Source organism: Platalea leucorodia, assembly GCF_965183815.1.
Source record: "Platalea leucorodia genome assembly, chromosome: 3".
NCBI classification, from domain to species: domain Eukaryota; kingdom Metazoa; phylum Chordata; class Aves; order Pelecaniformes; family Threskiornithidae; genus Platalea; species Platalea leucorodia.
In genome coordinates this window covers 72,288,053-72,315,342 of record NC_138825.1, presented here as the reverse complement: position 1 = coordinate 72,315,342, position 27,290 = coordinate 72,288,053, and the positions used below count along the sequence as shown (strand labels likewise).

At 38.9% G+C, this 27,290-nt stretch overlaps 1 protein-coding gene across 1 annotated transcript in view; it reads right to left on the bottom strand.

The window, feature by feature from the left end:
• MAN1A1 (mannosidase alpha class 1A member 1) overlaps positions 1-27,290 on the bottom strand; it is a gene marked incomplete at its 5' end in the record, with an annotated part of 152,515 nt that overhangs the window by 59,199 nt on the left and 66,026 nt on the right. The window contains one exon of the mRNA XM_082305357.1: positions 6,246-6,340. Coding sequence (XP_082161483.1) covers positions 6,246-6,340 — 95 coding nt within the window. The remainder of the gene's footprint in view (positions 1-6,245; positions 6,341-27,290) is intronic.

Genomic DNA, 27,290 nt, shown 5'->3' with positions numbered 1-27,290 from the left:
GAACTGGCTATTCACGTCAGATGAAGTAAAGACATGGCAAGCAATTTGCTTACTGTGGTGTTCTAACATGTTCTAAAACAATGAAATTGCTAATCAGATGACATATAATACGGTGATATCAAAATGCCCCAACACAAAATCATTTTTCAAGTTTATTTTGCATCCAGTACTGACTCAAGAAATGTAAACTTTTTTATGAATCATGCAGTGAACCAGTGGGTTAACCAGCACCTGAAATGGCAGTGCCGAAAAAATGTACCGTTTGCTGAAAACATCCTTGTCACTTGTTACTTATAAATTAGGACGGAATTAATTTCTTCAACTCAAAAAGTTATTTTTTTCAATTATTTGCCTAAGGTCTTCTTTAGTCAATGGAGAGAGATCAGTATCTCTAGAAGGCAAATCATTCTATGCCAAAACATACGCTTAACACCAGACAAATAATTTTTAGATAGGTAAAGTTCAGCTAGGATTTATCTCTTTGCATCCAGTGCTAATACAAATCCACACTGTGATCCAAACGCCTGAAGGAAAAAGTCTGGTTTCAATTGGTCTGTTTTGCTCCAGGGGAAATCTCAGTGTTCAGCTCAATATCCAAATCCTTTTTGTTACTATTACCACTTCGCTTTATTACGTCAGTGGAGCATTTGCCAAAACCACACACACAAAGGCTTTACTAAGCGTGCAAACTAGACTACTTTTAGCTTTTGTTTCTTAGATAGTTTTGATTTCTTCCTCTAAAATCATGCCCAGGTTAGACAGAAGGGATAAAATTAAAGATTCCATCTAAACACGACTTCTGCATGGTCCTACAATGACAAACTGTGCAGACAATGTAAGTTTTTCCTCTTTAAAACCCCTTTGAAAACAAGTTTATTTTTGCTGAAGATGGTAAAATTTGAAGAATAAGCTTTATTTAACCCTTTATTCTTTTTTTTTTTTTTAATTTAATTTAGACACTAGAGTTAATAGTGCAAACCAGAAAATTTAAATTAACCATCCTGATTGAATCTCTGCAAGAAAGTGCTTGTTGAGTCACTAGGACAAGTGAAAGCATGAACCACTAATTCTGTTGAAGAACAATATCACACAATTTGATGCTTAGGAAAATTTTGCAAAATAATGCAACAATCACATTCCAGGCGTTTCTGATAGTGTAAGTGGAAGAATTAAGCTGTCCAAAAAGGATTACTGAATTTACGTGTTTGGATCCTTTCTTCTTGGTATTTTCAAACTTTCTCAATGCATTAAGATTCCTTTACAAACTATAAAGGAATATACTCTTAAGTGCATTGATTATGATGTTTTGGAAGAAGTCCCAGCACTCAAAGACAACCGTTTTGTTACACACCAAAATTTTTTCTTAGGAATAATAGCGTTTTTCTAATGAGGTAGCACACTAAAGACATTTTGAAGGCCATCTACTCCTCAAGTGATTTAGGCACATGAGACCTTAAACATGTTTTGAATTTGGGAATTACTTTGAAACTTTAAAATATTTTCAAGCAAGTTCTGTTGTCTAAAGACCAATATTTCATGCCTTGGTGGTTGGTTTATCAGCCACATTTCCTCCTAGGCGGAAGGTACTGAGGGATAAGCTCCTTTAAATGCCTGCAACCTAAAATACTGCCAGTACTCTGAAATACCAGAGCATGTGCCCCAGAAGAGAGCAACACCTGTGCCTGTGTCACCCTGGCAGACACCGTGGCATTTTAGCATAAAATCCCCCTCCAAAGCAGCCAGGCTCTGTTGGGCAAGCCAGACTGGTGGGGGAGAGCCATCCTGCTTGCCACTACTGTCATGGAACAGGAATCTTAGCTGCTAATAAAACTTAAAGCATTCAAAATAAAAAACTACGGGTGTATTTTTCCTTGTTATTTGCTTTTTTTCAAACAACATGAGAGAAAAAAGATTGGTTTTGAAGCTGTGCTGTGGGTGTAGCTTCTTGTTCTGAATCTACACAGTGGCTCCGAGGGCTCAGTAGCTCCAAGAAACTTTTGTTCAAACCTTGAAAGCTTTGAGGCCTAGAAAGGCCTGTGGCATAACTTAAATATTCTGTACAAAATGTGATCATTTAAAAAACAACAATAATAATTAAAAAAAAAAATCAAAAGAGAACCTTGCTTTAAAATCATGCTGACAACATCCCAATAGCATAAATATTGCAGTTTTGTCACTTCCATCTTCAGTTACCTACAAATGAGTAACTACTTTGTTCAAACAATTTAGCAGGGCCTCTGCTATCTCACTTCGTAAAATATGTAATGTTGAATTCAACTCAGGTCCACCATTTACATATAATCAATGCTAAAGTGTAAAAGGCAAAAATCCTAGGCTGACATCAGACACAGTGAACATTTTATGTTTATGTTGAGTAAATCTTATCACTCCCTGTGGTTTGATTTTAATACAAATTAATCAAATTTATTTCAAACTTGTCCTTTCTGACTTCTGTTAAGCTTCCCTGCTCTGACCCACTTCACCCATACCTCATAGCTTTTCCTTCTATACAGCACTTCCCATGGTCCCTATATGCATCAATTTACTTTATTTACATTATTTACTTTTGTCACTGAGCCAGGGGAACAAGCACAGTATCCCCCTTAGCCACAACATTTGCAAACAGGCTGCATGTCCAAAAAAAACATTTCCAGTTTGTTATGTTTCCAGAAATAAAAATATTATTTAGCCCAGTCAAAAACTTCTTTATTAATGTAAAGCATAACTATTTTTCAAAGTTTCAGATGCACTTAAAGGTTATATTATACGTGGATTCTTCATAAAAAGCCAGGAACCTTAATGTCTACCAGTATTGCTACATAGTAGCACAAAAGGGATAATAAATAACCTTAAAACAGCTATTCAACTGGCCAATGTATAGAAAGCAAACATTTTATGGAAAATATATTCTTTCATATAAGAATGCTTCTTGGTTGCTTATTAGCAAGTAGTAATGTGGTGTTATTGGAACTAATAGTGACTAACAAAAAGATACAAGTCTGCTTTCAAAGGGGGAAAAAGTGACATAAAGAGACAATTTTCATCCGAAAGAGAAAAAATACCATACAGGATCTTATACTCAGAAGTTTATTCCTGACTGATCCAACAGACTAACAACAATCTGGGTTCTCTGTATTTCACAGCTGGGCGTCATCCCATAAACACAAGCCCCATAGAGCTTCCTTTTTAATAGTTACAGGGGTAAAAATAAATAGATACATTAAGAAGGTTACTTGATCCCGTGAACATGATGCAAGCTAGATATGTGTTAAGATTACTTAACTCACTAAGAGAGTTATAATTTCAGATATTTTTATTTCTATAAATCAGAGGCATATTACAGAAATACACAAGCAATCTGATTGCTCAGTCATAAATTACTTGAAGTTTTTAGAGAGAAAGGGAAATGAAAATTTTAGCATGAAGAAGCCAGATTGTCATGGCTCACTGAGAAGAAAAGCCATGAACTAGTGGTGTTTTAAGAAGCTGTTATAGTTGCTGTTTCAGAAATCCTGAAGATGAAATATCTAAACAAAGGACTTGGGCGAGGGAGGAAAATAAATAAGTAAGTAAATAAATAAAAGCGGCCTTGCCAGCTTGTGCTCCTTATCCCCAAAAGAAGACTCAAACCTATCTGTCAAGCCAACACCACTTTATACACCTTCTCCTTCTGCAGCCCCTCTTTGTACGAGCGTTTTCAGTCAGAATAGTCAACAAGTGTTATACAACGTTGGTTACTCAAATAAGCAAGTGAGCTGTAAAAGGAACTTCTAATTTGGCAGTAGAAGCAGAAGTGAAAAACAGATCCTGAAGATCCAGACCAATATCAAGAACATCAGAAACACGGAAATGCAACTGAAACATTTAGAAAGAAAGAAAAGGAAATCCCGGTACAAACTACCGATCTAATTACTTAAAATGTACTTCAGAGACAAAAGGAAATTTTACAAACACAGTCAAGAATTGGCTAATAATTTTAGCTGAGGAATAGTACAGTGAACTTTTTAATATATTTGATAATTAGGGTTCCACAAATAGACAGTAAGTGTCCCATGGTCATTAAGTCGTGAGGAAAGAAGCAGGATGAAGAAAAGAATGGAGAAAAGAGTACAAGACTTCAGGTGGATGCCCTTGGTATGTAAGGATACACTCAGACAAAAGCACATATATATGTTTACACACAGAGGCACCCAAGAAGAGAGCAAGTCTAGCTGTGATGATACAGGACGAGCAGAGAAGACAAACTATTTTGTGAAGAACATTTGCATAGTGAAGCAAATATCCAGCTCATCTGTTAATCCAAAAATAGTCATTTAAAAATAACCACTGACACCCACAATCTATTGTGAGTGTTCTCCAATTTGAAGCATAAATCAAAATAAAATAAAATAAAATACTAATCAGAAATGAGGAGTATTAGATCTGTAATATATGCAGGCTTCAGTGGCTTAGCATTTCCTTGCACTTTGGTGCAAGATAAGAAATGAATCCCTTTTGTATCACCGCCTTGTAGTGTTTGTGGCTGACATTTGCAGTGCACCACAGCAGTTGTGAGAAGCTTGGAATAAGGTCATAAAGACCTACCACAGAATTTGAACTATTTGCAAAAAACATTCATATATTTAGTAGATAAGCAGGGATTTAAATAAGGGTTGCATATAAGACAAATTTTTAGCCGTAATACCTTAAATATGTTTACATATACTATGTAGAATAAGGCACTGTTGTGTTGCAATTACAAACGTATGCTAGGGTTTCATACTCGGAAGTTTTTGTAACAGCTTAAAAACAAATAACCAACAAACCTCAAGCTGTTGTGCTATTGAACTTGTGCAGAACTCATTACGGTCTCTTGAGAAGAAATCATTAGCAGGCATGTAAATAACCAGTCAAAGTCCAGGGATCATCACCAGGCAGCAGTTAATCAGCCCCTTCAATGGCGAGAAAGCTCAGGAGGCACTAACTCCCTCCTGCTCCTGCACACAGACGTGCTTTTTGCCTCTCACCTCACTTCTGTTTGAAAGGAAGGTGGAAGATAAGCCTGGCTGAACTGACATACCGGGGGTTTCTGCAGGACTGCCTCTGAGCAGCTTATTGGAAAGCCTGAAGCAAACACAGCCAACCAAGCAAGGATGCCAACGTACGTCCCACTCTGCGAAAAAGGTGTACCCATAAACACAGACCAAGCAGAGAACAGTGGAAGATGCTGACTGTCAAGGACGGAATCACGCAAAAAAATACAACATGACACCAACACATGCACATGTGAAATTCTCCTTGATTCACTTCCTTGTGGCGGGTGGTGCTGGGGTTTATCTGCAGTATGAAGAAGGCTGATGTGTCCTTATGAATATACAAATATACCCCACAGGTGTAACTCTCAATATTCTTCCCCAGGCAGTGCAAAGAAAACATTTTCTTTACCAGCACAGTATCACTGCTAGCAGGCCTGAGGCAGACCAAGGAATTGCTGACATCTGTCTGGAGTCAGACACTGGAGGCCAGAGGGACTTCAGGAGAGCATGCATTTCCTACAGCAACACGCAGCTGTCTTCAAAGCACAACTGGCCAAAGGGTGGTGAAACACTGGAATGGGCTGCCCAGAGAGGTGGTGGATGCCCCATCCTTGGAAACATTCATGGCCAGGCTGGATGGGGCTCTGAGCAACCTGATCTAGTTGTAGATGTCCCTGCCAATGGCAGGGGGGGGTGGACTAGATGGTCTTTAAAGGTCCCTTCCATCCCAAAGCATTCTATGATTCTAAAGCAAAAGCACTCCTTGGTGGTTTTGCAGAACAGAGAGTCACTTGTAGCAGATATTACTCATTTCTTGATATGCTACTGAAGGACATGCTGATACTAAGTTTGAGAACAGGTAAAAATATGAGTATGAAGTGGCTGGAAGCTTTACCCTTTCAGAGTAGCACATGTCCTTTGGGCCTTACTCTACGTATAACAATACTAAAAGCAATGGAGGACCTCAGGAAAAGTGATGAGCAACATACTAACTGACAAAAAAGCAGTCAGTTCTGCGGTGCATAAATGTATTTCCATATGCATTCTTGTGTGTACAACATATTATCTACTTAAATTTCCTAATTTAAACTGTAGAACCAAGGACCTTATGTCAACTTTTACCTAGCTGGAAAGACAAAAGCTGTGCAGAAATTCTAATAGTTCTGTGATGAAGATGGTTTCAACATAACTTTTTTATATGCGCTAGTCACCAAAAAGCAGTTGTTTTACCTCTTAATATTAAGCAATGCCCAAGGTATCCCAGTGGGAGTGTTGAAAGCAGGTAGCAATTTCTCTCCAAGCTCCACTGCCTTTTTTCGGAAAACCTGAAAGTTAAGAAGAAAGAAAGTGTTGGAAAATGCATTGTTGCTCCCACTGAATTAATTTAGATAATACTGTTATTGAGCGCATAGTATAAGTCATCTCAGCACACGAAGCATCCCTGTTTTTTCAGTGACGTCAAAGGAACGAAGCAGCACAACGCATTTTCCATCACACACAGTAACGGGAGAACTCGCACAGCAGGATCGTAGAGCGATGGTGCCCAGGTGACCTGCGTCTGGCATGACCAGCATCAAGCCAGAGACATCAGCGTGGTCAGACCCACTCCGGTTTGCACAGAGCTGCTTGCATGCCTCCTGCCCTGCCTGCCAGGCGCTCTGGGGTCAGGGAGGGAGGCCATCAGCCGGGCATGCTGCTGGATCCAGGCTGGCTCGCAGGCAGCTCCCTGCCCCCAGCGACGCCTCCTCCCAGAGCGGTGGGGATGCTGCCGCAGAAACGCTGCCTTTGCTCTGTGTGAGGTGTATATAACGGTGGCTCAGCATGCCGTGGGAACCACGGCTGGATCGCCGTGTACCTGCCGTACTGCAAATATGCTGCACAGGCAATCTGCGGCAAAAATACCCCCCTTCCCTTCCCTCCCCGCCCCCTCCCCTCCCAACAATAATTATATTTTTGCAGCACCACAGTCTTATGGACTCAGCTGACTTATACCCAGATGGGTATCAACAGCATGAGTAATCAAAAAACTGGAATACACTCCTACAGATAACTGAGGCTTAACTGGTCTTTAGCATGTAAAGAGTTTCAGATTTCATCTTAAAACCAAGAAGCGGAAAGACCCCAATTGCTTAATGTGTGCCCACAACAATGACAAACAATTTAACATTAGGAACTTTTATGTTCAGAGTAATTGTTACAAAGCTAGAAGAAAGAGGATTTTACTCTCCTTCCAACTGCCAGCTCAAGTCAGGTTACATTAACCTGACTTTTTGAGCACTGAGTGCTCTAGGAAGAGAGTTTTTAATTAGAAGCAATATTGTTCCAACTTAAATATAGAAACCTATTTAGTGATTTCAATATGTGGATGTTCAAGGCCTATTTGCTTGGAATTACACTGGGATCCTGCGTAACACAGAAAGGGATTATCCCAGGTGTAGTAGCCAAAATAGCAAAGTCACCTTCATTGTTCTGTCTTTCTAATAATGGCTCCCTTCAATTCATTTTTTTCTCCTCAGACATATTTATGATGAATTTTTATTTATTTATGTATTAGAAATCAACTTGTACATCTGATGCATCTTGCGGTGTAGCCAAGTACAGTATAGCAAATTTTCGGACAAGGAAAAAAATGCATATATGTTTATGTGAATAAAGATATTTGCTGGTCAAAACAAGGTAATGAAGAAATTTCTTTCCACACAAATAAACTACAATTTATAAAACCTCACTTTCTAAAAGCCACTTTGAGTAAAGGGTTTTATTATTGAAAAATAGGTGATCACAAGAGAATATAAAACTCTGGGATAATCATGTTACCATAAAGAAGGTCCAAACTATCCCACAGTCTCTTCATATGACCTGTCTCAAGATTTCTGTGACAACAGTCCAAGATGTAGAATTACAGTACAAGATATTTTGAGGGAGGTTAAGTAATTTGAAGCCAAATGATGGCTGGACTCAGAAAACTTTTTCGAGTGGATTGCATGTGAGTGCTGGGAGAAACTTGAAGCAAGGCAGCAGAGAAAACAATTTGCTTGGAAATCCCTTCATAATCCACATTAATTCTGACTTCCCAGTTTATCAATTGTGTGGATTCTGCTGAGAATTAGTTATGGATTTGTGATCTTCATCCAGCACATAATTCAGTCTCCCCAGGGGTTAAAACCTTGAGGGACATTCAGAAACAGCTGGCGCAGAACATAATTATCTCTTAGTAGGTTTCCCTGAGAGGAGCCAGCGGCAGTAACCCCACCAGGAGCACACAAGCTTTCCCCTTGTTACACTATACAGCCACATTTTTTCACTTTGGTCTGTTGAACCCAAACCTATGCTTTGCTCTTTCAGCACAAGAGAAGCCTCCTCAGCCTTTCGCAACATATGGTGCGATCAACTCATCAGCTTACCTTAGCATCTCTGCCCTGAAACACTGAAGTATTAACAGGAGAGTGGTTACGATGACCCTTCCAAGCAATGGGCACACAAGGACCCTGAATTTCTGTAGAAGCATCTGCTGTGCAGCATGAAACCCTGTCTTTTGTCATATGTAAATAGGGTAGATATTTTATTTTATGCAATGTGGTTAAGGGTGCCATACGTACTCTTTTTAGATGTGTATTTAAGGACAAGAGGAGATCTCCCTTTCAAAAAGCACATACGTATTCAACCATAGCAGTGGCGGCAAGGCTCAGTAACTGCTGTACCTTACAGGCTTCATCATTAAAGCTCAGAAAGAGGTCTGTTACAATAATTGCTTCTGGACAAAGATGTTACATTTTAGTATCTTAAATAATGATTTGATGTACAGCAATAAAGCTTTACTTTCAAATACTTCTACCAACTCTCACATATTTTTTTCAATTCTATTGTATTTCTTTTATAAATTAACAACCCAATTTCTTTCAAAATAAAATTGCCTACTTCATGGAAATGTCAAAAATAATGGTTATCAAAAATAAACACATCTGATGCGAAGCAGTAAGGAAACAGTGTTCCACATATGGATATGCAAGGAAAATGTAGTTCACTCCTGATCAGGACAGTGCTCTCAACACCAACATTAGAACACCCAGTGAAGCTAACACCTCTAACACCTCTACCAATGTAGTAAACAATTTTCCTAGTAGGCAACTACCAGGCAATTTTTAAACCATCACACAATTTTGGAACAAGTCTTGAGGTGAAGACGCGCTTCTTGTTTACAAGAGAATTTCAACAGGTTATTATTAATACATGCTACTGATTTTCCTTCCCCTTCCAAAGTTATAAAAAAAAAGTCAGCTATGGACATTATCCAATTTTATCTCTGGGCTAATTTAACATGTCTGAACGACTGACTGCTAAATCACTATCTATTAAGTAGAACACTATAGGCAAGAATGACAAGAATACAACAACACTCTGAATGACTGAACACAATAAATAGCAACTTCATGCAGCAAAATTACGCTCTTCAAGCAAGGGTAAAAGGGTGAAGATTAATAAAGGAACTGCTTTATTTTTCAATTTGCAGCTTTAACCGTTAAAAAATAACAGGAAAAAGAGGGTATTATAATTATTGCACACCATCCACAATGTTCAGCATATTTTTCTTTCGCAGAAACTTCTAATATTCAACAAGAAATAAATATTGTAGAGGGTAAGATATTTTTCTGGATAATAGAAGTAAAGAAACAATAGAAAATTCTACTTAATATCTCTATTGCTGACATGAACTTCAACTTCTTGCCGAGCCCTACTGTCTCTCCACTATCTCTCAGTAAAGTCATTTTTTGGTAAGCAAAAAGTATGACAGCCATTACTGAGATGCACAGAGTAAAGGCAGAAATGACAGAGCACGAAAAGAAGAGACATTACATATAATAAAGGAAAAGATCTACAGCAAAATTTCCATCCCAGTGGTTATCTCAAGAGGCTCAAGGACTTTTCCTGGCCTCTCCTCATGGATGCTTAGACAGCAGGAATGGAGGCTTACTTACATGAAGTACTCCAACTGGATCAGACCTGGCAGAAGCTGTCACGGTCCCACACCTGCACTTCACCCCTCACCCCACACTTAATTCTCATGGTTTAAGTATCTACCTACAAGACTAAAAGTCTACCTACAAACTACTCCGAAGACCTCCACTGCTCTATCATATCTAGACTGCATACTTTTTAAGGAAGAGGGACTGTGGAGTTATCTCCCTGACATATCATAGAATCATTAAGGTTGGAAAAGACCCTTAAGATCATCGAGTCCAACCGTTAACCTAGCATTGCCAAGTCCACCACTAAACCACGTCCTCGAGCACCACGTCTACCCTTCTTTTAAATACCTCCAGGGATGGGGACTCAACCACTTTCCTGGGCAGCCTGTTCCAATGCCTGACTACCCTTTCGGTGAAGAAGTTTTTCCTCATATTCAACCTAAACTTCCCCTGGCGCAGCTTGAGGCCGTTTCCTCTCGTCCTATCCCTTGTTACTAGGAAGAAGAGACTGACTCCCACCTTGCTACAACCTCCTTTCAGGTAGTTGCAGACAGCAATAAGGTCTCCCCTCAGCCTCCTCTTCTCCAGACTAAACAACCCCAGAAACCCCCATATCAGCTGTCCTTTCATCAGGTGATGCAATGAGTAAGCCACACCACCATCAATCCCTTCTTTTAAATTGAGGATTCAGAGGAAAGTAGGGTGGCTACCTTTCAAAAGCAACCAAATCACTAAAAATTGCGCTGGCATTTAACTGAGCTAGGTACTATACTACAACAAAGGAAATTATTCTAAGTGAAGCACTGTGATTCAGAAAAGAAAATGATAATTGAAAGCAGTCAGAAATACATGACCAGTATGTAACACTATAAAGTTAGGTAGGATATTAAATGCTTTCTCAAGCATTTCTCTCTAACCTAATTTTTGCCAGAAGATAGATTTTGGATGCAAGGCAATCCTTCTTTTTAAACTCAAAAGTATTATTAACATTTTTTTAAAAGTTTATGTAAGATCTCTAACAAACTTGTATGATATTGATTCTCACTGTGTGAAGGTCTTGCATAAGAAAGTCTCCTCCATGAAATAAATACACAGACTCCTTCCTACTCATAATTGTAATTAGCACTAAAGCAAATTAGATACTTATGATAGTCATATAATAGATTATACAGAAGATACATTTTCTATTGAGATGTCTGTTTATATTAGTAGGCCATGAATCGTTAGTTAAAATAAGCTCAATGCTCAGTAAAGCAGCACTTTCGTTGTCCTTCGAGTTACCAATCTCAGGTGCCTTACAAACACAAAAGTCACACCAAACCCTTTCGCCGTTACTGCAAGCCAGCCATTCTTTGAACAACATTTGAGTATCCAGTAACACTTAAGCAAGAAATCCACCTCACTGCTGCGCACGCACAGCTTTCCTGTTACTGTCTGTTCATTCCACAGGCTACACACATACCAAGAGAGGGAGCAAAACTTTATTTTCTCACTCCATTAGATGTTCTCGATTGTTTTTTAAATACATATAAATATTTCTTGGTCTTCATAAGAGAGAACAAACTAACTTGGGAACTTCCCCTACCACAGCACCGCTGCACAAGCTGCTAGGAGGTATGCTTTTGCACAACACCGCACCTATGCACGTCGTGATTCCCAGTGAGTCCCAAAGACTCATCCACTTTCTCAGCAACTATAATCTGCTTCTTTCACTCCAGTAGGGCTGCTAGCACTATTACTGAAAAAGGTAAGCAAAGTAACCACATTTACATATACAGTACTTCCATCAGCAGTTTTCCCACAGTAACTGTTTCTCTAATAAAAATTTCTCTCAAATGTGACCTTAATTCAGTGAGGCACTCTTGCTTAGAAAAGCAGTTTGGGCATGGGTTTTTGCTGGTTCTGCTTACTTTGTGCCACTGATACAAATGCAGAGGTTTGGGGCATGAATTAGGACAGAGAGACAAACTTTGGATGAAAAGAAGTTGTGAACTGAATGAACCAAGTTTTCCAAATACTCAATTTAAAGCAGTTACTCACATGCTCTACACAATCTTGTGGCATGCAGATATCAAAGTTTGTTTTGTGATCTTTTTTAACGGATTTAGAGAAAAAGTCTTTTTCTTTTAAAAGAGATTGTTAAAAGACAGATACATTCAGAACTGCGTTACTCATGTTACAGGACCCAATTGCGCAATCAATCAGATTCTGCAGACTCTTGTGTCCATTATCAAATCTTATTAGGGAAAACAGTGTTCCCACAGAGAAATGGGGATCTGCCTGCAAGGATGCAACTGCAGGGCTAAGACCAGAGCTGTCATTTGGTGAGCACTGGCTTTCATTATAGCACAAGAATGTTACCTCCTCTGGATAAACAAAATCATTTCCTCTAGCTGGAATGACAAACCCCTTTGAAAATGTTAGATTACCCCATTATAGATTTAATTGCTGTTGCTAATCAGAAGGAAAAGAAAACACAGGAAACAAAGAAATATCTTAGGATTGCATATGAGGCACATATAATTAAAAAAGAGTATAACATGGTACAATATCTTAAATTAAAGAACAGTCAGAATTCTGCCTTAAAAAGTCCTCCATATGAGGGAAACCAGAAGTTACATTTTAACACCAGAGGAAACAATCCTATTTTTAGTTTTTTTTTCAATTGACAAAGACATTTTCTCCACATTTCTAATTCTGTCAAATTAAGCATTTTTCATTTTTGTTTTATATTTATGGATAGAAATTGACAAGCCACTAAGTAAGATTTATTGCTTTCTTTCCTGTACCTGACTGCCTTTCCCAGTAGGGTAAGGAATGAATATTTCAGTGAAAAAGCAGGAAACGAGAGCAGAAAAATGAACAGGGACAGGCCGCTTTGCTGCTCTTCAGAACACTGAATAGAAATCCTTTCAGCATAACAAATGTTGATTTAGGTTTAAAGCCATCTGCTAACAAAAGACAACTCTCTTAGAAGGACTTGTTCCAATACCTTCTTTGCTGAAAGACAATCCAGGATTTTTACTATGTTTGCATCTGCTTTATTTTTACAATGAAAGATTAGAAATGCTACAAAAATTGTGGCGCTGTGACATACTACAATACTTGAAACAGCCCAAGCTGAATTCTTCCACTATCTTCAATACCAAGTGATACCACACTTAAGTGTCATATTATTTGAAAACATTTCCTATAACTTATTTTCAGTGTTTATGACACCTGGAGAAGTTACTCAGCTGCTGGCATTAATTCACCAGCAATTACTGCTTTTACAATTACTGTCACCTTGACACTAGCAGGTGGTTTTGAGTTTAATTTCATTCAGTCCTCACTTACTCCTGGCTGAGCCAAGTCAGTTATGAATCATCTGTGCTACAAGGTAAGGAGACAGTTAATAACATTTCTGGAAACTAGCGTTGTAATGAGTCACGTCAGTGTGGTAACCAGTACCAACAGAAGGAGCCCAATGGACTTCATTTAGGACCTTCACAGCTGTAGTAGTATTTATTGTACACCCAGATCCAGAAGTGCCGAGAGCGTGTTTTGAGCATTTTCCCCAGAAAACAGACTGGGTCCAAGACCATCTTGCTAGCTCTGGGCTAGTCCTGCTGGACCTGAGCAGAGCACACGTGAAATGCCACACCAACACACGAGCCCACCTCCAGCCCAGGGCTGCACCCAACCTCATGTCTTCCTACCAGGATACAGCAGAGGACAGCGCATTAAAAATGAGTGGCTCCGCTCGAGACTGCACCTACAGTGGTCAAAGACAAGCCAGAGCTAATCAGCATGACTGCACGAGCTGACACCAGAGTCAGCATCAGGTTCTTCGGCACTCTGAGTTTTGGGAAGGCTTTCTGATTCGTAAGTGTAGCATCAGACCCAAAGCACCTTTGCCCATCTGTACTACTTTGCTCAGAGCTAATAATCCTCTCCTTGGCCCCCAAGGTCACTGATGACTGAGCGGAGCAGGCCTGGCTCTCCTGGGGTTGCACCAACCTGGAGCTCAGAGGCTTAGCTGGATGCAAGAAGTTTCTCTACAGAGGCAAGGGGGTGCTTCTGCACTAAACACCCTAAAGCATCCCACACTGCCTGTGCTGCCCGAGCCAAACCCACCAGCCCGGACAGTGAAGAGCTGACTATGCGCTAGAAATTTAAATCAACACCGTTTCCATAAAAGCACAGTGAAGGAAGCAAAACGTGCTCTACCTCCTTTACAAAGCATGGTTTGTCACACCTTCACCTGAGAATTTTGACCGGATAGAGCAGCATTTTATTTTATTGAGAACTTAAACAAGTCACCCCCTCCCTGGAGATTAGCAAAACGCAGCGGGTCGGGTTTCTATCCCATCGGGATGCCGGCAGAGGGAGCGCAAGTTAAGCTGTCACACAGAACATCGCAGGGGCATCTTGGGGCTAGGAGATGTCAGAAATCCCAGGAAAATGACTAAATTAAAAAAAAAAAAAAACTTAGCTTGGTAAATAATCTCAGATGGTCCCCTCTCATTGAAGTCCTCAAAGCAGCACTAGTTTTCATACAAATCTCTCCCTCACACATATAAACAATATCACAGCTGTATAAAGCAGGAGGAATGTTTCGTTTGAAAATAATGACAATCTGCAGCCATTCCCACAATCCTCCTCAGCATCAACCACCATACAGTGCTGGGCTGGAATGTGTTAAAAGACAAATGGTTTTCAGTGGAGAAAGCCTGGAAAATATAGATCCTGTAGTAAAAGGGGACTTTCTATCCCAATCTAAGGCTGAAACAGACACAGGGCAGTATTTATAACGAGATCTTCAGTATGGGAATCCAAAGCTTGTATTTGACTCAGCTGTGAGAGCAGCAGGCATCAGAGCGCTCAAACCTTGTGAAAGCTCTTGGCACCCAAGGTGACGTGGCAACTCAGGAAGGTGCACACAAGTTTCCAGCTTCTGAAAATCATGATTGTAGAAGTATGCAAATAACCTTACTGGAGAGATTCAGGCAGCTTGTGGTATCTGTGAACAACAGCTCTATCTCACCTGCAAACTGCTAGAGCGGTACGTTTCTTTTTCATAACTTGAGGAAATAACAAACATGGGTAAGCTTTTAGATTCATAGTGCCCTTTCCAGAATACTCCAGTGTGCTGGTCACCAGCTTGTATAAGCAAATCCACTTTAAAAAGATGCTTATTACAAAAAAATTAGATTACATTTTTTGGGGAAAAAAAAAAATCCTTCTTTTATTCAATTAGCCTTTTTGTTATAGTTTCACTGATGGCAAGAAGATTAATTTTCTTTTCCAGCTGATCATTGTACCAAAGAAGTCACATAGTACCATGAAGAGTCTCCCCCTGTAGAAAAGACTGTAGAGAACTTAATCAAATGGAAGTAACTGGATTAGTGAGAGATTTCCAGATTTAATCCAAATGTACATAGCAACAAGCACAAAACCCCTCAAGTTATCAGTAGTAGCTAACACATGTAATTACTTCAGTTGTTTTTTTACTAAAGAATTTCTAAGTAGATATATTGTGTTTGAAAATCTTATTTTAGGAAGGCCAGTAATAAATGATACAAACTGGCAGAAAGAAGGCAAGGCATAAACCAAAGAAATATTAATGTACAGTAACTTCTACATATCTGACTTGCACTTTAAAATTGCAATGAAGGAAGGAATTGCTAAATAACTGCAGAATTAAAAAATCATAAAGGAAGAGTTTGTTCCAGTTATATTTAGTTATTTCCTTTTGTGCTATTCATGTGTATTTAAGATTGCTTACGCAGACATAAACTCCAAGAAATATTTAACAGGAAGAACTTTTAGACCACAAGAGAAAAAGTAACTGCTAATTTATTTACTAATGTCAAGAAAGCATTATGTTTTTTTAAAGCTTATGTATACTTGCACAATTAAAAGTTAAGCCACAACCCATTAGCACCTGGAAAGCTCATGAACTGACCATTTAATATCATCTCTGTTGTGATAAATCAAGAAAAAGTGGTAATGAATATAGTAAACAAACTTTAACAATTGCCTGTCATAAAAGGAATTTGTTAGGTATAAAAGCCTGTGAGAATTCCTCACCCTACTCAGGGCAGCCTTAATTTTTCAAGAGGTGCGATACACAGCCTGCACAATGAGTAATGAGTTGGATTTGCCACGTATGTGCAGATCAACTGTGCACTGGCAGCTGGCTCCCGAGGCCCAAACCACAGGTAACAAGACTCACGCCTACAAAAGCTGCACTCAAATCTTAAGGTTCTGAAATCCCACACCACCCCAAATAAATAAATTATGAAACAGCTCGGTGTCAGTAAATCAGTATCAAAGATTTGGGATGCCAGTCTTGCATCCTGCCAGCAACAGAAAACCTGGAATCCCAGGTCCACAGTCAAATAAAGCATGTGTTTCTAGCAGGGGCAGATGGCAAGCTAGCAGGCATTAAAACTGTCAGCAGCGCATGACGGAGGACTGAGCCCACACCTAAGAGCTAGTGGAAGTTTTAAATCTCTGTTTTTACCCAATACTCACATAACTGGAACAGGGTATTAACCCACTATATATGTATTAACACTATGGTATGTCCTGCTCTGAACAGGCAGCGCTGATAAGAGGCATCACACAACTGCACAACTAAAGGATGAACAGACACTACCACTAAAAAAACTCCTTCCCAAAACAAACCCCCCCTCAAACCTGCAGAAGTCTGATATTCACATGGTTGGATGCTGGTAAGAGACATTGTCAGCCCTAGAAGCAACTTGTAGACTAACACCAGGCAAGGATGTCAAGAGCACAAAATATGTCACGTATTTAGCACTCAGATCTTCTACAGTTAAGGAAGATGATACATGTATTTGAAAATATATTGGATGTAAGTAAATATGAATGGAATTAAAAATATGGCATATACAATGGAAACTCATTATATTGTGAAGCGATACAGAAAACATCTGGATGTCATCTTAGAGGTTTGTGTTTTTCCTGATTAAGGAAACAGCTGCCTTAGTAAAATTACTCATATCCACCAGTAATGAAGAGTATCTTTTAGCACAATTCCTCTGTTAAGCCACAAGCATCTGCTTCCTAATTTTCTTTTTATTTAATCTTGTGTACCCAGCCCAAGTGCTGTAACAACAAATTTAAATAGCTGCCTCATTTTACATCTTGCAAGCTATCACATCTAAACAAAGAATAGCACTTTGCATATGAAACTCTCCTTTCAAGCAGGTGACCGTTGAGAGGTGATTTGCAACACCATCTGTGTTGAAAGCAGGGGGTGGGGTGGAGGAGCCTAATAAACTTTGCATGGTGAATCAATAATTACATACTTAATGTAGCATAAAGTCCTAACAGAAGATTCATTCCTGGCCTTATAAATTCGACTGTATCTTTTAATTCCGACACCATTAAGTGATTTAGAGTGATGCCTTCACTCTAAAGTACGCTCCTAGACCACGGTGGCAGGTACAGAAAAGGCTAAAATCATTCTCCATAGGTAAAGGATATTCTGCTTTTTAATGTTAATTCAACAGCAAATGGAGAGCTGTTTGTTTCAGCCAGTGTTACATGACATTTGTAAGTAAGTTTGTTCCAGCTGTTAATCGAAAGAGTTTTAAATTATGTGTATCAAATATACAAGTATAACAACGTGAACAGGATACCAAGTATGCCTACTTTATTTGTTTTTCTGCTCTTTTTTTTCCTAACTTCATTTACTCATTCTAATATTTTACTCCAACATCAGAATAATAGCTTAATGAAATGACTCTCAACAGTTGGAATCAAAAGGGTCCTTGGACAAAAGGGTCCAAGGCTCAGGATCTCCCATATTTTGCCATCCTCTTTGAACCGACCACTAGCTAATGGGTACCTGCAGAGCAAACCTGCTCAACTCACCAAGCCAACAGAAAAAAAAAAAAAAAACCTACTCTGTCTTTTTGCTCTGGTCCCGCTCAAAAGGCCGGTCTTCCTGAATCACCACATAGTCTCAACCTGACACCATCACAGGTATTTTAAGTCACGTGTTTATATCACTCAGAGGCCAGTCCTCAAATGGTTAAAATTTATACTGACAATGTCCTCAGACCAGGTAGCACAGAGTAGCTCTTCTCCAGCCAGCTCAGGGTTTGCTCCTTCCGGAGAGAGTTACTCCTATTGCTGCAGAGCAATTGTCATGGGTCTGCAGTGGTAGTACCATGGCCCTGAGAAACCAAAGTTTTCCTTTTCCTTGTTGTTTTCATGCAAAGTGCTCCAGATAGCCAAGGGGCTGTGTCTTCGTGAAGCTGTGAATGAAAGTTCACAGAATCACATCATGGCTAAGGTTGCAAGGGACCTCTGGAGGGACCTCTGGAGGTCACCTAGTCCAACCCCCCTGCTCAAGCAGGGCCACCTAAAGCTGGTTGCCCAGGCCTGTTCCAGATGGCTTTTGAATATCTTCAAAGATGGAGACTCCGCAATCCCTCTGGGCAGCCTGGGCAGTGCTCAGTCACCCTCACAGTAAAAACGCATTTCCTGATGTTCAGAGGGGGCCCCCCGTGTTTCAGTTTCTGCTGACAGTTATATATAAATGTTATGCATATATTGTGGCACAGCATGACGGCATGTACAGGGCAGTGTCATAGCATAGTCCTAAATGACTTTTGTCCAAGCTATAGCTTCAGTAGACACTGGAACAAACTATTTATCAATAAGAGTCTCCTCTTGTAAGGAAGCAGTGGCTTGCTTTAGAAAGAAGCAAGCAATAAACTCATAATAATAACAATAATAAGAACAACTAATAACTAGTGAACTACATGCAACACAGGTGACAAAAGGATTAGGGCAAGGAACAAAGCAGGATAAGAATCCAAACTGACAAGTTTGAATACTGAAGTTTTAAAAACAAGTTAAGATGTTGGGCCTAGGATTACAGAGTTCCAGGCTTTACACAGTCTTCGTTAAACACAAAAAGCTTATGGAATCTCATTTACAGTACAGTTTAATGTCCTTTACCAGAGATCTTCTGTTCCTCTTCACGCATGGGCAATTCCACTGACCGTTAATTTGATGTGTTCATGGATACAAGAAAAATAAATTAAAAACTACTCTTTTAGAGTGTTTCTTCTACTCTTTAAACATATACCAAATATAATGAGTATTCACTGAAAATTAATGTTGTATATTAAGGCTGTCCCATGTTTAAACAGTAAAGGGCTTCTTCTAATCCTTATACTAGGATTGAAGCTGACACAGGAATTTCCAGATTTTGTGATCTCAGATACTGGAAACATCAAAAATATCTTAAAAAGTAAAATGATCACAAGTACAAAGACAGTGCCAACTGTCACTCTGCTAGATTTACAGCATGGATCACACAGGAACAAGCCATTTGATCATAAAACTCTTTCATTCATCTTCCTCTGCCACCAGCAGCTACAGACTATTTCTTTTTCACTTTTATATCTATATGGAAAAGGAACCAAGAGTTTTATCTGTTCCGGCCCTAATGTTTCAGTGTTTTCTCAGATTACAAGTAAATGTCGATGACTGTCACAACTGCTAACAACATAGAAACTACTTCTTTCATTTGCTTTGGTAAATTCCGTTAAAAACAATGGGATTGAGAAAGTGCCATTTGGGTAAATTCAGCCTGGATTTGCAACTGTGCAAACAGCTTAGCTTGACTCCATGACAGGTGAGTTTCGTAACACTAGCAGTAGCACTGATGATGCATTCCTAAGAAGTTATTTTTCAGGGGAGAGGAACATGTTAAAATTTAGCATACTCTGCAGGCTCCTTCCTCCACAAGACCTCTGACACACCATCTAGCTGGCTTTTCATATAAATAATGTAACAAGAAAAAACTTCTTTTGCATAGCAAGAAAAGAAGATGATGTTTTCTTAAGTCAGTGCTTGCTTTCTTATTGTTGAGATTTCTCTGAAAGACAATAGTCACTGAATTGTCTGATGAATAGCAGGCACATCCAAAACAAGCCTAAATAAAGTGCTTGTGTATTTTCCTTAAATTAAATATAAGAAATGTGAACTCTCTTGTAGTTCTTTTTATGTAAGCCAAACAGGAGGCTTCAAGAGAGAAGAACTATGATTTAAGGAGCTGCTTTTATGTTGTAAAGTTAAATCATCAGGCAGACTAATTCAATTCCTTTCTGTTTACTGTAAGACTATTTCTCTTACTGGACAAGCCATAAAACTAAAGTGACTAAAATATAAGAAGGGAAGCAGACATTTCCAATTCTTAAGAGTCAGAAACAAGTGCTCCGACTGAAAAGCAGTGCTGCCAGCAAGTCATAAATTTATGAGCAATTCAACTGCTTCTCTGAATTCCCTGCAGTTAAAACTTTTTTTACAGTTAAACCTCAAAATCACTCCTATAATTAAAGAGCCATAAGATGTTCACTCCAAAAATTAACATTATTTTTGAATGCAGTGTATATTCAGAGGAAATAATGGTTAGAAGTATTCATAAAGATTTCAGGTATGCATATTAGCATATATAAGTATCATTACATTGCTTTCCATCCCCCCACTTGAAGCAAGGGGAAAAAAAAACAAAAGACATGACAGTCATGTAAACACTCTTTGGTTTTGCCAAAACTCAAGGCATGGCTTTAGTGTTTTATTTTACTGTGTGACTGAACATTTCATATAGCCATTCCTAGAGAGAATACTTTACAGGTTTCACTAAATTATTTTCATATTTGATGGTATGTAAATTAGAACATTACAGTACCTTAACTGTAATTTCAAGTTGGAACTAGACATAAAAAAAGTCTTAAAAGTATGATTTAGAAAAGGGGCATCTTAGCACCAGCTACACTCATTACTTGTATTACCAACAGTCATAGTCCATCAAGAAAAAAAATGGTTGAGCAAGGAGGTCTTCTTGCTATCTCAGTAAGTCTTCACTTTTGGCCTTGGGTCAGTTAATAACCTTATTAACACACAACCTTCAGGCAAATCAGAAAGGCTGATGGCATTTAACATTGGAGTAAGTCTGCCCAGCTGTGCAGAGTGCCATCCCCGTAGTCTCTTGCAGCAGTGTGGCAATGTTTGCCCAGAGCATCTCAGCAGTTATTGATCTTGTCTGGAATCAGGAAGCTTATTTGTTCTTCCCTCTAGAATATAAATGGAAATGAAAGCAACTCTGGAGAGAAAAGACTGAGCACAGACTGAACGATGTTTCTAAGAGATACCCTACAAGCAGCAAATGCTGATGAGAAGGTTTGAGTTATTCAGTAGTTTTGCATGATAAAAGGAAAAAGACTGAAATTGTCTGTATACTATGAATAGTGTTTTTAAGAACAAGTTGGGGAAAATAGCATCCTTTAAGAAACGGCATTGTGAGCTGCTGACTCTGTTCTGCAGCTGTTGGTTTGAAGAAAACAAGGTTTCAAAGAAAAATGGAAGAGAATAAATTTCACAGCATATCCTTTTCACATGATGATCCCAAGGATCTACTGGACTGTAAAATTATCTAGTCATGCTTGCAAAAATTAAGGACAACTTGCCCCCCAAGGGACAACACAACTTTAAAGCACTAACTGGACTGAACCAGCTTCCAAAAACAACTAGTGTGGTTATTTTGCTTAGCCTGCAAAAGCAGATGATGATTGCCTAAAGGCTGAAGAAAAGAAACAAATCAGACACATCTAGTTCTTCAGATTAACTAGTTACAGAGCCTTTTTGGTAGTTCAGTGCATTTGAATCATAAGAAAGGAAGTGGCTTTTGATGCCAGAAGGAAGACTGCTTTCTGTTAATTGAAGGTTGACTCTGCTCCAGTAACACTGATGTTGGAATGATCTTACTTGTTTGCTTTAAAGCTTTGTTAGTTTACATAGGGTTGGTTTTTTTGGATGTTAAAATAAGCTTTTGAGCCTTCATGTAGCTGAATGACGAGAGTCCCCTCATACGGTACTGTCTTAATTAGCTACTATTTGAAGGAGTTATCAAGGTCAGGTGGGTTAACATAAGCAAAGGTGTTGAATGAAGAATATCAGAGCTGAACACATCAAACAAAATCCAAGTTCTTCAGAATATCTTACCAGCTCCTGACCTCTCTTATATCTTATGCTTTACTAGAAAATTAAACAGTAAGATAGCCGACCAGCTAACACCTGTGGGAATACAAAAGTATAATACTTGTTGACAAAAGACTTGCAATGTAAACAGTGAGCTAAGAAACTGAATACGCTGTTTAAATACATCCTAAACTATTTTTCCTTGAGGAAAGCAAGTAAGACTTATATGAAACACTGGCATTACATACTACTCCTCTTTCTCACCTTTTAAATCTTCATGGAAGTGATTTTGTTTCTCCTCAGTCTCTGGCTTAAGAAAAGTTTGCAGTTTTCCCATTTCTGTGCACTTAGGCCTATGCAAAATGAGCCCTTATATCCATTGCTTTGAGGAAAACAAAGATTTGTTTTTCAAATGCTTCATGACATCTCTGTTTAGGGGCAATCACCTGCCAAAAACCTGAATTCGCCTTGGCATCCATTGTGCTGGAAGTGGCAAAGGATTTTTCATGTGAACATCTTTTCCAAATTCCTTCTCAATCATTTGCACATAAGGTGCAAATACAGTCTGTGTATGGCAGAGGGAAGCTTTTGGCACAGGAGAGACAGGAACTGCACTCATTTATCAACCACAACATTTATCAACATTATTCAACTGTTGCATTTTTACAAACAAATGGCAAACGAATAGCATGTGGATTCATGCAATTTCTGAAAGACCTGGTAAAAAGCTCCCTCCTCATCTTCCCTTTCAAATCTTTCAGATTTCTGTTGTCTGAAAAGCATAAACAATAGATCCTGCCAAAAAAAAATTATACAGGCCAATTAGCACTCTCCGTAAATTGATCCCAAAAGTTCATGCTAACTTAAAGCCAGTGAACCTTGTTTGTATCTGTTTCAGGCTTGATCTACTGAGCAAGATGTATTGCTAAATCCAAAGGAGACTAAAAGAATATCTGATTCTTCCGCAGCAAAGATGCCATTATCTGTACCTATTGCTGGAGGCATGAAGGGCACTGAAGAACAGCAACGATGTCTGCTTCTGATTTCAGGCATTCAATTTTCTTAATGATTTTCAGTTAGCTTGAAGCAGCAGGACTTGTACGTGGCACAAAGTGATGTTTTGTAATGAATCTCTAATCTGGTCCTTCAAACAGCAAATTGGATGAGGAGCTTTCCCAATTTTATCACAAACTTCTATTCACTTGATTTGTATTTAAAATACTTAAAATTAATTAATGCTTACATATTCTTTAATAGAAGTAATTTAAATTTTTGCAAAAAAGACACAAAAGTAGAAGGATTCTTTGCTAAAGTCAGATTTGGGAATCTGATGGAATGCCTTAGTAGCTGCCAATAGAATGAAAAACAGGGGAATCTTCTACTGGATGGTTTATGCTTTTATCTTCTCTAAGGTAATAAGGAGAGGATGTTATCATCTACTTAACTTCCAACTTAATGAAAAATAACCTCTGGATCAGACTAAGTCTATGCAGACAAAGCACAAAATGGAATCTTACATAAACTAGCTAAACATTGTGAAAGATTTAGATGAAGAAATGAAGAGTTACTCCATGCCCAGAGTAAAATGCAGGTACATATTATTTTTACCTGTACTTTTTTTGGGAAAAAAATTCAGTACAATGATTCAATAACATTTATTATTTATCACCTAATTGAACTTTTATAATGCATCCACAGAGAGAATACACTTTTGCAAGTATTTTATATGGCCTAGAATTAAAGGAGGATAAATTAATGCTGATCTATTCCCACTGTCAGCACCGACTGAGATATTTTTATGTTGCTTTCATTTGCAGAAATAAGCCAGATTCTTGGGTGTAAAATTATATATAAGGATTATTCTTTAGATAGTATATTTGCAACAATCTCAACACTGCTTGCAAATGGCTCCACAGAACCATGTATTTAACCACATGCTGTACGTTGTCTATTAAATTTGCAGAACAGGACAATCCCACTAACTTCAGGCAATATGTTTTTACTCTCCTTTTATTCTGCTTTATTATTGCAATTGCATTTGATGCTGCAAAATGACAGAACTGAATACTGAGATAAATGAAAGAGACAAACGTCTTGGAGACTGAATTTCTTTGCAGATGCATGGTGACTCTGGACAGTCTGTTAATAGCATATAATTTCTTCTGTATAGTATATTAACCCACATGCAAAGAATCAATCTTTCGGGTCTATCTAGAGCTGCTGCTCAAAAGGAAAGCACCCACACTAGTATTTCTGGTAGACATGCCCTCTCCAACAGTTCTGTAGAACCACAATCAAGTGAAACTGCAGGAGCTGGTTGAGAGCCAAATCCTCAGAACAAACAAACCAGCTCCCTCTCAGCTGCTTGAATTCTACTTAATAATATAGCTCACCAGCTCATGTCAAACATACCAGCTGTTACAATCACAAACAGATATTACTTAGCTCTCATTATCATCCATTCTCCTTTCTAACAGTTTACCAGCTTTAGCATCAGACTATAGTAGTCTGGAGGTAAGCAGGGAATTTTCTTTAATGTAATGAGCAATAAAGCATTTCTGTTCAGTTATTTCTAAAGTCAATGCATGAATGCAAAAATATGTCAAATAAGTTTGCCATGGGACAAACCAATTTTTTTTTGTTGTTTTGAAAAAACTCCCCAAACAAAAGGGAAACCACTAAAACTGAAGAATGTGGTTAGATACAGGTCAGCGTTCTAAACTCATGTTTCTTAGACCAAAATCAGGGCTCCGGCTCCTGGTTTCATAGTAGGCTTAGTTATGGCAGCTGCAACAGGCTATCACCACTGCTGCTCTGTCCCCCTGCTGTGGATATTCGTGCTGATAATAGACATCTGAAACAGAAACATACCCATTGCTGAACTCCAGCAGACAGCAATTCACTGAATTAATGTAAATTGCCAGTATTTTCACTTTATATTAGTAGAGTAGCCTCAGGGTCTTTATTATGAGGCACAAAAATTGTTGGTGATGGCAGTTGATTGCATGCCTGGTGTACAGGTGGCAGAGGCTCCACAAGGCTTCAGGTGCTTAGAGCTGAGTAAGAGTTCCCAGTCGTGGCATGCATACGTGATATCAGTTAACGCCAAAGCAGAGGCAAGATGTGGTTTAATCACAGCCGGCAACTGAGCACCGCACCACCGCTTGCTCACTCCCCGCTGCCCCCGGTGGGATGGGGGAGAGAATCAGAAGAGTAAAAGTGAAAAAAAAAACCCCTCATGGATTGAGATATAAACAGTTTAATAATTGAAATAAAATAAAATATTAGTAATAATAATAATAATGATACATAGCAAGTGATGCACAATGCAATTGCTCACCACCCATTGACCGATGCCCAGCCCGTCCCCGCGCAGCGGCCCCCAGCCAGCTTTCCTCTAGTTTATATACTGAGCATGACGTCATACAGTATGGAATATCCCCTTGGCCAGTTGGGGTCAGCTGTCCTGGCTGTGCCCCCTCCCAGCTTCTTGTGCACCTCCAGCCTTCTCAGTTGGTAGAGCATGAGAAGCTGAAAAGTCCCTGACTTAGTGTAAGCACTACTTAGCAACAACTAAAACATCAGCGTGTTGTCAACGTTATTCTCATCCTAAATCCAAAACACAGCACTATACCAGCTACTAGGAAGAAAACAAACTCTATCCCAGCTGAAACCAGGACAGAAGAGAAGGAAAACCAAGAAGCAAAATTTGCATTAAGTGCAAGACTGGAAATCGGCATCTCTGTTACCATTCTTTGAGGTTTCCTCAGCATTATCTGTGGGGCTAGCTTGAGAGGTAGAGTGCACAGAGCAGCTGAGCAAGTAGGATTCGGAGAAAGGGGACAGAAGCATTAGGAATGAGGAAGCTTTTAGAGTACGAGGAACATATTTAACACAGATGGGTTTCATCAACAGCGACAGTATAATTGCACTGCAGGAACTTAAGAGACAGAAATAGAAGACTGAAGGGCAGTCTGCTTGAACAGCAGAAGAACAGTCTACATCAAAGAAAATCTTCAGAGTCAAAGTTATCTCCAGAATGTGAATCCACAGGGATTCTGTAGTACATTTTGATGCAGCTAGCACAGAAAGAGAACAGCGTTAGAGCTATTAAAAGTGGTGAAGAGACTGAAATACTAATAGAGATTACAGACTGTGATTGTGGGAAACAGAGGAGACTTTAAATCCTTCTCTGTCCCTGAGCAGGCTGTTAAGTGCTACATCAGAGCAGATATAAACCATGCTTTTATAGACTGTAATGACAGCTTCTTGCAGAAATTCAGAGTCGGTAAGAGAAAAAGTACCTCTTGACTTAGTTTGACATATTACTGTCTAACAGGGGCCACATGCTCCAATTCAACATGCTGTTATAAACAAAAGGTTCAATTTGGTAACATTTAAGTTTGGAAAGAGAATCAAGAAGACCAGCTGATACGAACTTAGAAAGGAACAGCCAAATGGGTAAAATGCTTGAAGATGACTTGGAGGATAAAAGATGAGGTTCAGAGTCACAAGATTCTCAAATCAAAAGGCTCAGATGACTTTTATCTTCTTTTGGTGTGACTATAAAGAAGGTAATTAAAAGCAAAAGTATATTAAGTCCTATTAAGGAATACAGAAACTGATAATGTCTGACAAGTTAAATGAAAAGCTATTAAGTCAGGCTAAAAGTAATTTTTGAAGAACAAGTTTTTAAAGTTATAAAAAAAAAAAAAAAAGAGAAACATGAGGCCTGCTAGAGAGCCAGGAAGAACAATTAAGAGATGTTTGTGTAAAAGAGCACAGTGCATGAAACAAATTCATTGCAGAAAAGCTAAATTTGCCCCAGTGTTCAGTCTTGAAGAGCGTAGGCAGGTTCCCATGCAAGGAAATTCTTAAAAGGACAAGCCTAATGCACTGTCCCAATACTGAGGCTGGACTAGATGACCTCTTGAGGTCCCTTCCACACTGAATGACTCCAGGATTCTATGAATTATGGAAGTTAAAAAAAAATCATAAATCGATAAAAATGAAACAAATCATCAAGATCATTGCAGAGCTCTAAAGGAACTAAAACATGACACCACTGAAGTACTGATGTATCACTTAAAGTGGCAGCAGATGGATGGTAGGTGGCAAACAGGACCCAAATCTGAGAGCAGGGCTGCAGAAAACTACAGGCAATTGCAGTCTTCTGGTTTCTACCAAACAGGGAATTCTACTGCCAGTCTGTGAAGATGCTTAAGGAGGAGTTAAGTGGCATTCACACAGAAGTGATCAAGCTGATACAGTGTGCTCGGAGTTTCAAACAGCATTAGAA